The sequence below is a fragment of the Ctenocephalides felis genome, unplaced genomic scaffold, assembly GCF_003426905.1.
Source record: "Ctenocephalides felis isolate EL2017-DRISC unplaced genomic scaffold, ASM342690v1 CF-g0.4_SCAFFOLD_03571, whole genome shotgun sequence".
In the NCBI taxonomy this organism is placed as follows: domain Eukaryota; kingdom Metazoa; phylum Arthropoda; class Insecta; order Siphonaptera; family Pulicidae; genus Ctenocephalides; species Ctenocephalides felis.
The window spans coordinates 59,571,339-59,588,144 of record NW_020539725.1 but is presented as its reverse complement, the minus strand read 5'-3'; the positions used below and the strand labels follow the sequence as shown (position 1 = coordinate 59,588,144).

Genomic DNA, 16,806 nt, shown 5'->3' with positions numbered 1-16,806 from the left:
GGGATTGAAAATGATTTTATTGCAAGATAAATGTATTGAAAAAAATTTTTTAATTGTATCCTATAATATTAAAAACGTTTACTAGCGATAAAACGGCTCAATGTCCACTTATTGGGGTCGCAAAGACACAGGGTGCGCCAAAACTTATACAACAAACCAAAAATATTGGCGCCAAATGGTAAGATGTCTGACACAGGGTGGTTCACTTTTGAACTTGATGTCAAGATGAACCTAATTCCAAAATTTCATGCAATTCGGAGCACAGTTAAAAAATTCAGAGGTGGTTATACCCTTTTTTGCTCTCCGTTTACTGCACTAGTAAGCAAGTGAATGTGTTTATGATAGCGTTATAAAAAGTATGACCAAACTAAAAAAATCTTATACAAAATTATAACTCTAGTCGAGTTATTATCTCTTACCCCTGTGACGATTCCGAGCACGCGGCCGAATCTACCCTGTAAGCTCCAACTCCCTGTCCCACGACTCCGTGCATGTGGCCCCCCTGAGGCGGCGCCAATCTGCCCCCGACGTCGCCTGCCATATCGGCGCCCATGCCTCCGACTCCGACGCCTGCGTCCATTTCGCTGCCGCTCGGCGATAAGGCGTGGCGGGCGGAGTGGTGCTCCAGTTGGCGGATCAGATCCTCCAAATTTCTTATTCTGATGGGTTGGGCTGACCCGGAATGATCACTGGGGAAAAGGACAATTGTGACTTCGGCATCGATAATGATACCCATCCACTAGGCAACCAGGCAACCGAGCAATTTATGACCAAATGACCAATAAATGCCCAGTTGTAAAAATTTTCGGTGTCTCAGGCGATCGAACCAAATTTCATTCATTTTTCCTGTACATTAGAGAAAAAAGTATGTATATTTCGAACGTAAAATGAGATAAAATCAACTTTTGTTGCAAATTTTAGTTCGTTTTCATTTTATTTAAACATTTATTATTTATATAAAAATCATATTAAACTTATTCATATTAAATTAATGTTGTACATTTGCAACAGATTATTTTATTTATTATTATTTGCAGCAGTTATAACAAATTATTCACGATTTACATTATATTAGAACCTAATTTTAACCTGAAACATGGCCTTTAATCTTGGAATATACGTCTACATTTACAATAATGCAGATACGAGAAAGGGTCGTGCAATGTGGATTTCATAAGTGAAATTAAATTCCAAACCAATATTGAGAATCATATTTTTTGAGGTGCAATTAAAAACGGACAACTTTTAAAACAAATTCAATATTATATTTATTTTTGAAGGCAAAAATACGAATTAAAAATCACTTTTTTATTCATATGAAGAATAAAATGTGTAAAACTTTATGTATGTATTTTTCCAGTATAATTTTTTGTAGTATATAAAAAGTTTATTATTAGACAATAATACATTGCATTGCCGTACTTACTATATCCATTTCTAAGATTTTATTTATAATATATAAAGAAATTTGGTAGGTATATTCTTATTGTTACATATTCATTTGAAATAAAAAAAATAATATTTTTCTTATATCATTGAAATCAGCGCAAGAAATGGATTTTGCGATCTAAGGTGTTAACGGTTAATTTATAGAATTTCGGGTTCTGGAAAAATCAGATTAAATTCATTTGTGGACTTTCGGTACGTAGAAGGTAAAGGTACGTAAAAGCAATGTTACCTTTTTCCAAAAGAAATACCCAGACATTAATGACAGACATTTGATAATATAATTTAAATAATATTGTGAATATAAAAGTACCTACTTTATTTAGCGAATAATAATGTGTACCCATGAAAGGGTATTATTCTATAATATATCATACTAATAAAAATAGTGAAAGAAGTATGTTAATTAAAGTGATAGTTTTTCCTGGTGTTATACTGTATAAATATTTAAAAAAAGCTGAATGATGACACACGGACCCTGTCGAAACGTATAAATAAATAGTTCATTATTTATTGTTCTTTGAATAAATATTATTCATGCTTATTTGTATTGATACTTGTAATATCTGGATATATATCTTGCAATAATGCACTTTTCAAGTAATTTTAGATTAGTTTATTATTATTATTATTTTTATTCTTGAACTATTTCTAATGGTTTACTTACAATTAGATAAATTATTATTCTTGACTATATAATCAACTGAATAAAGCAAGGATGTTATCTGAAACGCATGGATTTATAATAATTTTCAAATATAAATAAATATTGAATATTATGCACAAATAAATATAGAATTTCACCTACATATTTTACCTACGTGATTTTGAAAATATATTTTTGTATTTTATGGAAAAAAGTATCGTTTCGAGTCATTTTATGGCAAAATATTCAGGTAAAATCTGGTTGCTCCGATGTCTGCCAGAACTGCGAACATCATTTTAGTCGCCTGAACTATTAATTTTTATCATTTTACTAGGGATCTTCATAAAAATCTTTAAGTTGGGTATTAATGATTCTTTTGTACTGTTAATTTTTTTATAATGCTTGTTGAAACATAATAATTTGTTATAACGGCGATTGGTCTATATTTGCGCTATATATTTGCGACAAAATTAATTCCAAATTCATCTGTTGCAAATGTTTGACATTAATTTAATATGAATAATTTTATATGATTTTTATATAAATAATAAATGTTTAAATAAAATGAAAACGAACTAAAATTTGCAACAAAAGTCGATTTTATCTCGTTACACGTTCGAAATATATATACTTTTTTCTCTAATGTTCAAGAAATATGAATGAAACTTTGTTCGATTGCCTGAAACACCGAAAAATTTTACAACTGGACATTTATTGGTCATTTTGTCATAAATTGCTCGTTTGTCTGGTAGCCTAGTAGATGGGTACCATATGATTTATTAGAACTTCTGTAGAAAATTTGCATAATAATTTTAGTTACCCTATATATTGTCCAGTGGCGTTCATGACATCCTGCAAATCCCTTTGAGAGCCACTTCGTTCCACGTCGCCTCTATGAGCAGAGGCACCTCTCAAGGCCTCAATGATGTCATCGTGGTACCCATTGAGACTTCTCAAAGCCCTCTCAACGTCGGCACTGTTCGTACCAGCACCCCCTTGCAGATTGGCAGTCGGGGTTTGGGAACCACTTGCAGAACGATGATGATGCCGGTGAAGACCGGAGAGCATATCGCTCAAGGCAAGGGTCTCGGCTTGGGTCAAACCAGCATTACTAGAAACAAAAACCCAGTTAGAAACTACTAGGGTTTATACAAAAACCGACATTTCAGAAAACCGGTTTTCGAATTTTAATTTTACTAAAAAACCGGTTTTAACCGATAGCAAAGTCATAAGAATCAAGGTTATAGCTGGTTATACATCTTTTCCCCTCTACTTTCAAATATTGTTGTTAAACAATGCTTAACTTTACTGATTTTTGACACATCGGTGGTGGACCTTTTTAACACCTAACCTTCATATATTACTATCTATTCTTCGATAAATTCTGGGAAATTATAACTGGGAAAATGTCATTCGGCAAAATGTCCCTTTGATCGATACCAAATTTAGGTTCTGAATTTAAATAACATAAATAAAAAATAATTTAACCTAGAAAATGTTTTATAAATACCAATGAGTATAAATTATACAAATGAAATTTCAAAAAAATTGATATTGTTGAGTTTGTAGTAACACTTGCGGCTCTATTACATGATTTTACTGAATTGCAAATTTATAGCTGTTTTTGTAAGAAACATGTATGATTTTATATTTTCATAATTTAGTACACATATTAAGAAATAACATACTAAAATTTTGTAACTCCAGTATAACGTTTTATATTTTTAAATATTTTTCAAAATACTCATCAAACCGTGGATTTGCAACTATTGGAAACTAGATATGCAAGAATGCACTTGTTTACAAAATTGCACATTTATAGCATTTTTGTTAGAAACATATGTGATTTTATATTTTTATAATTGAGTACATATATTAGGTGATAACATACTAAATTTTTATAGCTCTAGTGTAATATTGTATATTTTTAAAACATTTTTCAAAAGTACTTCTCATATCACATCCAACCGTCGATTCGCAACTAATAAAAATAGAGTATGCAAGTGTGCATTGCAATTTTTTAGTTTTTTTTGTTAGAAACATATTTGATTTTATATTTTTATAATTCAGTACCAATATTAAGAAATAACATACTATAATTTCATAACTGTATTACAACGCTTTATATTTTTAAAATATATTTTAAGTCGCCAATTTGTTTACGTCAAAATGTTTACTAACGTTTTTGTATATAAATAAAACTAGAAACAAAACTACTTACTACAATTTAATCATAATTAAATAATATTCACGTAAAACATCCTTTTAAACGTAATTGAACATCATCTGTCAAAAACGTTTGACATTTGACGTATTAGCCACCGTACAATGTTTTATTCAAATTACGCTTCTACAAAATCTTTCAAATTAAAAATGTAAAGTCTACGCGATTTTCAAATAATATCTCACCTTTCCGACAACCTACTGATTAGCACGAATTTTTCAAGACTAAGACTGGCCAAATCGGTTTAGCCGTTTTCGAGTTTTACCAAATCATTTGACCGAGAGCTCCATTTTTATATATAAGATTTTAATTCTAGATTAGTTTGCTCGTCAGTAGAATCCCTTTTATTAATTCTAGATTCGTTTCCTTGTCAGTAGAGTCCCTTTTATTAATTCTAGATTAGTTTGCTCGTCAGTAGAGTCCCTTTTTTAATTCTAGATTAGTTTGCTCGTCAGTAGAGTCCCTTTTATTAATTCTAGATTAGTTTGCTTGTCAGTAGAGTCCCTTTTATTAATTCTAGATTAGTTTGCTCGTCAGTAGAGTCCTTTTTTTTAACTATTTAACTATTTTTAACTATTTGTCGGTAGAGTCCCTTTTTTTAACTATTGACTTATAAAATAATTTCTTATAAATAACTAGCAATCCCGACGAACTCCGTTTCACCACCAGATGGTTTCGTGAGAAAGATGAAGAAATTTTTTGTTTGTTTTATATTTGAAAAGGAAAAAATTGATTCTATTATACAACAGAAATGAATTTATTTCGATTACAAAAATGAAGTGTTTGTTAGTAGAACTTCTCTAAGTAAATGAAAGTGAATCCGCAAATTATCCGTTTCATTGAAGTGCTCTTTGGTAAACCACATTTTTTGTTTTTTGGTCTGACGTTAACACAAACAAAGCGGATGGTTTTCCAACTCGTATAACTGCCCATGTGAAAAACAATGATTTTCTAAATAATCTATTTGAAATTTATCCCGCAAACACTAAGCGATTGGCATTGCGACTTGTTATTGCAAAGTGGAAATTGCAATCGTTTGAAGTCAAACGGAAGACGACCAGTCGTAATCATTGGTATGTCACCAAATCGCCAGCAATTTTTGATTTAATGGTGAAATTCAGTGCGTGTACATCATTATTCTTTGCGGCAAGAACTGCTCGTTGACTTAACCAAGCATAATTCTGATAACTCTCACTAATGTCATTGATCGAATTTTTAATTACGGTGCGTGAAGTTCCAGCAATTTGCATTAAGACACGATGCCATGCACAACTAATTTTCTTAGCTATAGACCTTGCGTAGCCCGAGACTTTTCCAACGAATGCAAAATTGTCGAAATCGGTTCGTGCGTTCTGGAGTTACATCGTCAGGAAGGAAAACCCGACTTATTTTTATATATATGCAGATTTCTTATAAATAATTTCTTATAATTTATTTCAATTTCTTCCTTTACCTCAGAGCGTCTTCTGCCCCGTTATCGCTCTGCGAGTCGCAGCACTCGCCCGCAACCCACCGGTCGCCGCCGCCTCCGGAGTAGTGTTTCTTGAGGATGCCCTTTTCGGGGACCCTCTCGCCTGCTGCGGCGCCCCTCACCAGCGGCAGATCTATAAAAGACACAGTCTCTTCATCATTGGGAGCACCTGAGAAGAGATTGGACAGAAGAAGGACTGTGTTAAATTTTGACAGCAGAAGGAGACCAATTGCGACAGTGTTGAAGAAAATTTATAGATACACATGTTCATGGTGTTAATGGCAGTAAAGTGAAGTGAAATGCATTCTTTAGACGCACTAATAATTCATATGTCATAAGATAAAAACATTTTCATATAATATTTGATTAACCTAAAGAAGTAAATGGAGATTAATTTGATATATATATATATATATATATATATATATATATATATATATATATATAAACCTCGTATATATATAAACCTCGTGTCACGATGTTGGTTCGCGATGGACGCCCAAACTACTGGACCGAATTTAAATGTTATTAGCTCAACGTGTGCATATATATCCAACTTAGGTTATAGGAAATTTTGAAAAGTAAATTTAAAACATAAATATATAATTTTTATAAATTTCTAAAAATTTTGACAGAAAATGCCACTAAAATGACAAATATCAAAATTTATGGAAAATTCGAGAAAAAAAGATTTATGATTTTTGAAAAAAATTATTTGACAGTTCAGAAAATATAATTCAAAAAGATATACATATATAGATATATCCAACATTTATATCCAAATTAGATAAAATGCTATATTCAAAATCACTGTTTATAGTTTTAAATCTAATTAAAAATCAATGTTCATAAATTTAAATAAATGTTGACATGAGAAAAAGTGAAATGTCATTTGTCAATATTTATGAAAATAATTATATAAGTAGATTTATAATTTATATTTATTTGATTAGCTTACCAAATTATTTCTGATACCAAAACTTCATCAAAACATTATAGATCACAATAAAAAAGCGGCATATTGAATTTAAAATTAATCATAAACAAAATTTTGACAGTTCAAAAAAAAATGACGACTTCAATAAGAAACAAATAAATTAATTATTCGAAGTTATGTTATAGGCAATATTGCTAAACAAATTATAGATTCAAACCATAAATATAATCATATTATATTAATTTTCCACAAAGAAGGAAATATTTTGACATTTATAAATTTAGTGCTTATTGGATATATGAAATTGACATTCACTATTTTCAATTAAATGCAAATGTAAAAAATCAAATATTTATATAAAAAATTGTATATTTAGATAAAGATACTGCGTTGATTTAGACTAAAACCTAACTTATTCATTAATTTAAAAAAATTGGCACAAACAAAATTAAAATAAACAAAACACTATGATACGTTGGAATTAATTATCGAAGTGTAAAGAAATTTTTGTGATTAAAATATAATGTTATTATTAATATATCAGTTGAGATATATTTTGATTGTCATCGCAAATGCTAATTTTACAAGAAATTGTAACCTTTTGAATTGAACAGTACAATTTGAGGGTATCATTGGAATCTGACAAAAACAAACTAGACAAACTATATATTATATCATATTATATTAATTTTTGACCGAAAAGAAAATATTTTGACAGTTATAATTAATTTGAAATAAAATGCAAATGTCAAAAGTCAAATCTTTATGTAAAAAAATATTTATTTCCACAATATTCCTGTGTTGATTTAGCCAAACCTATGAATTTAACAATTATATAATTCATTCATTGAATACTTAGAATAATTATGAATTTATTAAAAAATAAATAATATTTAAATATAAGGTCATTTAATTATAGATATTTCTTAGTTAATATACTATAAACACTATGATGCGAATAAATTAATTTTTAAACTATGAAATGCCAAATAACTTTAAAAATTATAACAAGTTTTTACCTATTTGTGAGAAAGAATATACTTTATTAGAAATTCATACCCATATCAAGCACCAAAGTAATAAATAATATTCATAAAATGACATACATATGTTATAGACAATACGATTTAATGCATATTTTAATTATATTTTTTAAATTAAAGTATAAATATTACAATTTTGATAAATAATCATCCATTATTTTACAGTACGAAAATTGATAAAAAATTAATAAAAGTGCCAAAAATCAAACATTTTATAGATTTGGACTCGGATTTCTCAGAACTTTATCCATGTTAGTTTCAGGGACAGTATGAATATGAATTTATAGTCGGAAATTTATATTATAAGTGATTTGTAAGTAATCACAAATTTAAAAAAAATGCATTAAAACCGGTGAGTGTCTAATCATAAATATATGGAAAATTTTCAAAGAAAATATTAAGGGCTTATAGCAAGTTCCCAATAGTATGTGACCAATGAAACCATTCCTAAATACATAGAACATGTTAAAATGTTAGCAAGATAAATAGGACGTAATACCAAATAGGATATAACAAATTTATGAAAGTCACTTGGTTATTTATTATAAATTTTGCAATGTACTCATTTATTCAAATCTTTAATTATTTCATTTAATTTATTATTTAAGTTTAAAAAAAACACTTTAATCAATAGTAATGATCCATCATATTCAAATTTCAATCCGGATTTTATTTATTTTTGGATTGATAAGAATTTTTTATAACAAAAGGTTTGAAATGTCAAACGGATTCAAATTTCAATCAGGTGGATTTTAATAAGGGCCGTCGCGAGGCTGGGTATGCTAGTATATATATATATATATATATATAAATATAATATATATATATATATATATATATATATATATATATATATCAATTTTAAATCTTACCGACTACCGATCCGGTTCCGTTCGGTATCGGCACAAAGACACCCGACGAACCGACTCGTCTAAGCGTTCCGTTGCAAGTCAATTCACCTGAAGAAGAAACGAAATGTTAGTACAATCTAAACATCTCTATATATATCTATAGATATTTTATTATATAATATTATATAATATATCTAAGATATAAAATCCGAACCCAAATGTCCGGGGTCCTCTTCGCTACCTGATCCGACTCCGAGGCGCTTCATCTGCTGTTGAAGTTTGTGATCCCTGGGAAAAAAATAATAATAATATACCATATGTAGTTTAAAAGGTTTTAAAAACCGGTTTTTTGCCGAAAATTATGGGATTCGAAAACCGGTTTTTAGTGAAAAAAGTCGGTTTTCACTGTATAAATGAAAAATGACAAATATAGCCAAATATAAAAGATAGATGAAGGCGTTTTGATTCTTGAAATCATATCGGTTCAATAGCATTTGATATCTTATCAGTCTGCAATGGTTCCCAGAAAGGTTTTGTATATATTAATTTAGATTTTTATACCAGTGTAAAATAAATTTCGGTATTTCAACAAATGTACAAATTTGTTAAATAAAATTTTAGCAAAAATATGCTTTTTTTTAATACAAAAGAAATAAAAAAAGCAACTTAAGATTTTTTAAATAATCCTTCAGTTTGTAACAAAAATGATTTGAATATAAATATAATAAAATAAAGCAAATAATATTAAATTCAATATATAAAACGATTTAATTCTAAATATATATACTATTTTTTTGAAATATAAAATCTTTAAATCTTTTCTGAAAAAGTTATACTTACACAATTTTCTATTGAAATTTATGTAAGTGTTTATTTTTTTCAGTCACTAATTTTACATTTTAATTTTTTAAATTTTTTTTTAAATTCAATTTATTATATATTTTATTAAAAACACTTATTTTTTGCATCTTATATGAAATGATATTAAGTTTTTGTAAATTATTTTTGGTATTTCAACAAATGTTATACGAATTTATTAAATAAAATTTAAGCAAAAATTTAATTTAAATCAGTGTAACTTCTTCTTGAAGAAGTAAATTCCTCTACTCAAACTTAAAAAAAAGAGTTTTGAACCCTATAAGCTACAAATTAAAGAACAAAAAACTAAGAACTATTATATCAGGCTTTAAAAATAATTAGGCATAATTTGGTGAGAGTATTTTCTAGTTCAGAAAATTTTGTGAATGAACAAAGGACACGTATAAGTAACAATTTGACAGACGTCCTCAGTTTTATGAAATCGTATTTTATTAAACAAAAAACAATTAGAGTGTTTAAAATTAATTAATTAAAATTGCTCGGAACAGACAATACCCAAGTTTAGCTTAATTGTTTCTAAAACTAAAATTGATATTAACAAGTATGTATCAATATGTATCTAATAATTTTTTATTTATTTCTTTTAATTTAATGAATGTTTTTTATTTAGAAATGTATTATTTTTATTTATTCGAAAACTTTCCTTTCACTATCATAAAAATATTTTCATTCTTATATGTGAAAATGATGCATGAATAACGAATAATTATTTTCAAAGTTATTTAGTCAAGATAAACTATTATTTTTTAGTTCTACTAATTAAAATTAAAATAATTTTGTTTACTATCCATAAAATTGAACAATAAATAAATTCAGTCAAATTCTGCTCTAAATTACACTAAATTTGCGAATAAATTACAGAATATTCGAGCAAAAATTTATTTTATATATAAAATTTGAAAACCGGTTAAAACCGGTTTTTCAGTAAAATTAAAATTCGAAAACCGGTTTTCTGAAATGTCGGTTTTTGTATAAACCCAACATATATGACAAATAGATGTACGTTGACGGGCCAAATGAAGGGTAAAAACATTATGACGTCACATATGTCATGTGAGGTATCATTTGAAAGGTCTCGACGACCTGAATCCTAATACTAAACTGAAAGACTTGACAAAACGACAGGTAAAATATAAATGTAAATGTAAATATAAATATAAATATAAAAAAAATATAAATATAAATATAAATACAAATACAAATACAAATATAAATATAAATATAAATATAAATATAAATATAAATATAAATATAAATATAAATATAAATATAAATATAAATATAAATATAAATATAAATATAAATATAAATATGAATATGAATATGAATATGAATATAAATATAAATATGAATATATAAGGTTGTCAAATATCTCCCTTCCGCCTTTTTGTTTTATAAACCAAGAGCAAAAAAGCGGAAGGGAGATATTTGACAACCTAATAAATATAAATATAAATATAAATATAAATATAAATATAAATATAAATATAACACTTATTTATGAACTTACTGAAATCTAGATGAACCTGCTCCAGTGTGATTCATCGGACGAAAAAGCACTCGCTGCGAGTCAGCCCTGGTAGAAAAATAAATGTAATAATTATTATAAATATTATATATATATATATATATATATATATATATAAACCTATATTTAGACAGACAGACAGACAAAAAGTATTTATTTCAATAGTTGATCATACATTAACATTGTTAGTTATCACATATTTTACTACCCATGGGTATTTTATATTACATAATTGATCTAAATATATACAGTGAATATTGTGAACACAGTGAGATGTGTAACAAATCGTGTGGCAAAAAAGAGGAAAGAAGCTTTTTCTCCCAAAAAAAACCACAAAGCAATATTTACAATAATAGTTAATTATACAAATAAAAAGAAAAACAAAATAAAAGATTTATTCTCATCCAAGTATCAATTGCCGCTATGGGTCGATCAGTATATAGTTTGGCACGGCGTGATTGCCATACCAAATCAAGTCTCTAATTATTATTTAATTATATATTAGAGTCTAATATATTGGCCGAGATCCGCGATGTTAGTATTATGATGATCTCCACATTTTAGATAAAAATTTGCGGTGAGCTTTTTTATATAGTCTAGTATTGTCGGTACGTCAGTCTGTTTGTGTATGTATTTTGAAGAGTAGTAATGTCTAGTCAGTCAGTGAGTCCCTTATTTTGTTAAGTACTAGGTCTTAGTGTTTTATTTTGTAATGTCTGTAGTCGTAAGTTAGTCTTAGTCGTCGCGTTCCATGCCGGAGCGGCGTATGTCAGTAACGGTCTTATGAGTGTTAAGTAAAGTGTCCGCTTGTTCTTCACGCTTAGCGGGCTGTCGTGGTTCAAGAGAGGTCTCAGTAACTTTAACTTCAACATCACCCTGTATTTATTTATATATTCTTTTCTACTATCCTTTAATACCTGTACGATGGAGCGTTCGCAAAACTGAGCATCTTGGCGACGCCATCTAGGGACGCTGCCAGGTCCTCCCTGGACATCGCCCTGTGGTCTCCTGGCTGCATGCCTCCGTGCTGGTGGCCTCCGGAGCCTCCCATGTGCTGCTGGTCGCCTCCGCCTCCGGAACCGGAATGGTGGCGGCTAACTGCCATCTTTTTGGCGTACGGAGGATCCGTCCGGTAGGCGGGCATGGAGGTGCTTTTTCTTCTACGTTCGAGGGAAAAGGGTAACGGAATTGTTCGAGGGGTTAGACGAAATTTGTTGTAAAACTGTACTTTGTTAATATTAATAGATAATATTTATAGTTGGTATATATAATCAGTCATCTGTACTATACGAAGTGTCCCGGAACTCAAAAGCATGTCACTTTGAGTTAAGGGGCACAACTAGTGTGAAATTTTCAAAAAATCGAATTTTTAATTTTTTCATATTTCGATAGGTTATACCTTTAAAAATAACGTACCAAAATTTTAAATCGATATCTTAAATAGATTTTGAGTAACAGCCATTTAAAGAGTACACCTAAGTCTGTTTTTACACGGTTTTGATATAACACGGTTTGAAAATTGAATATTTTTAAATTTTTTACACGATTTTATTCCATTTAGCACGATTTGAAATTTTATGTACTTAATTTTCTTTTTGTCAAATTTAATATTTGCGAAGTATGTTCATATCACAAAAAAGTATTTATGAAAGAAACAAGTCTGAAACCATCGATAGTATCAGAATTATATATTTGATTTAATAAAATAAACATGAATTCTTGTTCCTAAAAATTCTTGTTTTTCACTAATTTTAATAGGTTTTAGAGATTAGGAACAAATCACCCATTTTTGTATAAGATCAATGTCTTTTTTTACAAATAATATTTATTATTATTGATTACGGCTTGCTTATGAATAAATAAATAAATAAATAAATAAATACACGTTTTTTTTTACACGGCTTCTTCTGGAACCAATCTACCGTGTAAAAACAGACTTAGGTGTATATATATATATAGTATAACGAACATTTTATCTTTAAACGCGTTTTTCTCGAAACGATCATAACCCAGTCAAATTAAAGCTAAAAAAGTCGTTAGTTAGGAATAATTTGCACAGAGCTGAAATTTAATACTAGATGTTACACATTTAATACTAGATGTACATTGCTAGATGTTAATTATGTAACAGTTGTAATAATTATTAGAATTTTTTTTAAAAAAAAACTTTTCAAACGGCAATATCTCAGTAACGGTGATTCTAAAGAAAAAAATTATTCATAACAATTTAAAAGAGAATTTTATAAATGTATCTAACATGATTTTTTAAAATTTATTATGGTTTCGGCGGAAAATGGGGAAAACTAGATTTTTGCACTTTTGACCTTGAATAAAAAAAATCGCAGATGTCGGATCGATGGAGACTTTTGACATTTCATTTGTAATGGCCTATTTAACATCTGTACCAAATTTCTATGCGAAGCGAAATGCGAATTATTTATAACTGAAATCTTAATTTGACTGGGTTAATCACTAGCAAATTTTTTTTATATGTTCTATATATAGTTCTCCGTGAAATAAACTATCGATTTTTTGATCGGATCAAAAATTGAATTTTGGCAGTCCAAAAATGACCAAAATCTTGGATAAAATTCGACATTTTTTTAAAAACGCCGTAATTTTGTCAATTTTTGTTGTTTCTCTTTATCGTAGTTTATTTTACAGATAATATTATCTAGTTTAACAAGATTTTTTTTTTAAATTTTATCCACGTAGAAGGCCGGAATCACAGCACCAGTTAAGGGCCTTTTTTCGCGCCGTTGGAGATCGACGATAACTTAAAAAAATATTTAATTTTTATCTTCAAAAATTTTACTATGTATTCTTAAAACATGTATAAATATATTCCTAAAATTTTGAAATGATTGCTAAAGTAGTTTTTTTAATATAGTTTCCCAAAAATCACCTTTTTTAGGCGGTTACACTAGTTGTGCCCCTTAAGGATATATACTAATCACTCATATGTACTATACGAAGTGTCCCAGAACTCAAAAGCATGTCACATTAAGTTAATTGAAATCCAATTGAAGTACTATATTACATACAATACAGTTAGACAACAATAATTTCGTTCTGAACTATAAACTAATTACATAACGACTTTTATACGACCTTTAAAATATATATTTTTTTAAAAAGTAATGACTTAACAATTTCCATTCAACTTTTTTTTTATTTATTGAAGATTTATTTTTGTAATTCAAAAGTAGATAATATTTAACATTATAAAATTATTATTTGCCAATTTTACAGCAAAATTTGTGGAAAGATTTTGGCAGTGTGCAACACAAAAAACACCGAAAAACATGCTTGGAAATAGTTGACATCGGACATGCAAGAACATTTATATATAAATAAATTATTTACATTTATTAATATATTAAAAATGTCATTTGGTTGACTTCTGCAAGTGTCAGCAGTATATGGTTAACTTCGATATCAACAAATTTCGTTCAGTAAATTGTGAGATATTTAGTCAATTACATCAATAAAAGACATTTAATTTTACGTAGTGTCAAAATAAGTACCAATGCAAGTCAATAAAAGTCATATAGTCAAACCCAGTAATTTCATCAATATTTAGTGTCAACAAAAGTCATTTGATCAACCCTGAGTGCACAAGATTAATTTGGCCAATCTAAAAAGCTGATAGAAGTCAATTTATGTCAAAGGTCAATCTTTAAAAAAGACATTTGGCCATCTTCGACAGAGCACAATATCAAGTAAAGTATCAACAAAAATCGTTTGGTTTCTCGAATGTCAATACAAGTCTTATAAAATATGTGGAAAGAGTGTCAACAAAAGTCATATGTCATCAAAAGTCCTTTGGTTAATACTGTATGTCAACAAAAGCCATTTAGTCAATATCAACTATAATCAATATACATCTAAACTGTCATTTCAGATTTTATTAGGTGTACAACGTTGCTGCCGCCGTTTTTGTAAAGAAGTCGTATTGTATAAACGGCGGAAGCAAAGTTGTACACTCACTTAATATAAGGTTGTCAAATATCTCCCTTCCGCCTTTTTGTATTATAAACCAAGAGCAAAAAAGCGGAAGGGAGATATTTGACAACCTAATATTAAAATTTTAATTAAAGACACAAAACATTTATAATATTGCAGTATATAAAAATGTAATATATTGCAAAGTTCAACAGAAATCCTTAACATAATATTCATTATATTAAAAATAAACTGATATGATTAATAAATCAATTTATATTATTTATATTATGAAGAATTTCTGTTAGGTATACTTTTATTTAAAGTAATATTGATACACTCTGAAATTTTTCACATTTTTTAATAGTTCTCTTTTAAAAAACACATAAAAATATTAAAAAAAGTTAAATTTTAAGTCGAAGAAAAAAGCTTTATAAATATAGGGTATTTTCCCTATCGCAATCGTATAAATTGGAAGATTTTAATAATCCATGATATCAGGATATGATAATGCACTACACTATGTATTATAAACATTAAACTTGTAATTACACAATATTTTCACAAAATACTAATTTAAAAAATCACAAATAGATAGATAGGGTTGAAGATATAATGGAGAAAAGACTTTTTTAAAAAATATTTTTTACCAAGATTCTACACATGTGTGGAACGAATTGCGAATCCTTTGCGCGTCGTTTTTATTGTTTTGTGAGAAATTTGGAAATGTTATCTAAATAAGAGATTTATTTATTGTCTTATTGTTATAAATAGTTAAAAAAGATCCTTCTATAATTCTTCGTTTGAATAAATTTTGTTCGAATTGTAGTACAGTCGGGTTAGAAAAGTCTATATTGTGTTTTAAAGTATAAATATGCACCGCAATCATGGTTTTAAATTGTCTCGGATTTTTTGAATTGTTTTTATGTTGTTGTAAACATTTAATTAAGTTCAGGCTTGTTTCTCCTATGTAAATTAAATTACAATCTAGACAATTTATTTGATAAACGAGATTTCTAAGTCGTTCGATATCAAACGTTGCTTTTGTTTTGGTAAAAATAGTACTAGTCGTTGTACTAAAATTGTTTACTAGTCGGAGTCCAGATTTATAAAAAAGTTTTTTCCAAGGAACATACAATTCTTTAATGTATGTAAAGTGATCTGTCGAGCCTATTCTTTTTAACAAATTTTAATTTTAAGTTTTTTAATTAAGAGAACCATTAAAAAATTAGTGTCATTGACTATTTTTAAATTTTTTGGTCGTTACCTTAGGCACAAGGCGAAATTTTTGTGAACAACGACTGATCTGTAGCAAAGTGCCATTAGGGCGAATGTTACGAAAACCCCTCCAACCACAGACATCAGCATCCCTACTAGAAATACAGTGTTGGAACCGTGGTAATTCTCTGCAGGGGCAATTGAAAGACAAACCAGGGAGGGAAAAAAATAATTGAAGGACAAAGCAAGATTTGGCAAATAGGTAAAGGACAAAGATTTGGTAATCGAAGACAAAGAAAATTTGGAAACCAGAAATCAAAAAAACAGGTAAGGGGTAGTAATGTGGTGTTTGTAAAAAATAAAAAAAATGAAGAAAATATAAATATGAGTAACATTTAGAGAGTATGAAATTATATTTTAATAATTACCAAAATGTATATTATTTTTATATTTTTTTAGTTTTTTGGGAAATTCGTAACATCCGCAAGTGTTTTTCAATTTTCGCACAATCGATAATTTATTTTGTTAGCAAAAACGAAAAACGTTCATAGATCAATCGCAGCCACAGAAGTCCCAACCAAGAGCCATAAAATGTATAAAAAAAATCAGAGTATATAT

The 16,806-nt window shown here is 28.4% G+C and overlaps 1 protein-coding gene across 1 annotated transcript in view; it reads right to left on the bottom strand.

Annotated features, from left to right (window-relative positions):
• Positions 1-415: 415 nt before the first annotated feature.
• Positions 416-16,806, bottom strand: part of LOC113386392 — a 256,913-nt gene continuing 240,522 nt past the window's right edge. Inside the window, exons 21-28 of the mRNA XM_026624172.1 lie at positions 16,238-16,376; positions 11,943-12,185; positions 11,008-11,073; positions 8,833-8,906; positions 8,640-8,726; positions 5,770-5,956; positions 2,913-3,203; positions 416-689 (exon numbers count right to left, since the gene is read on the bottom strand). Coding sequence (XP_026479957.1) covers positions 416-689; positions 2,913-3,203; positions 5,770-5,956; positions 8,640-8,726; positions 8,833-8,906; positions 11,008-11,073; positions 11,943-12,185; positions 16,238-16,376 — 1,361 coding nt within the window. The remainder of the gene's footprint in view (positions 690-2,912; positions 3,204-5,769; positions 5,957-8,639; positions 8,727-8,832; positions 8,907-11,007; positions 11,074-11,942; positions 12,186-16,237; positions 16,377-16,806) is intronic.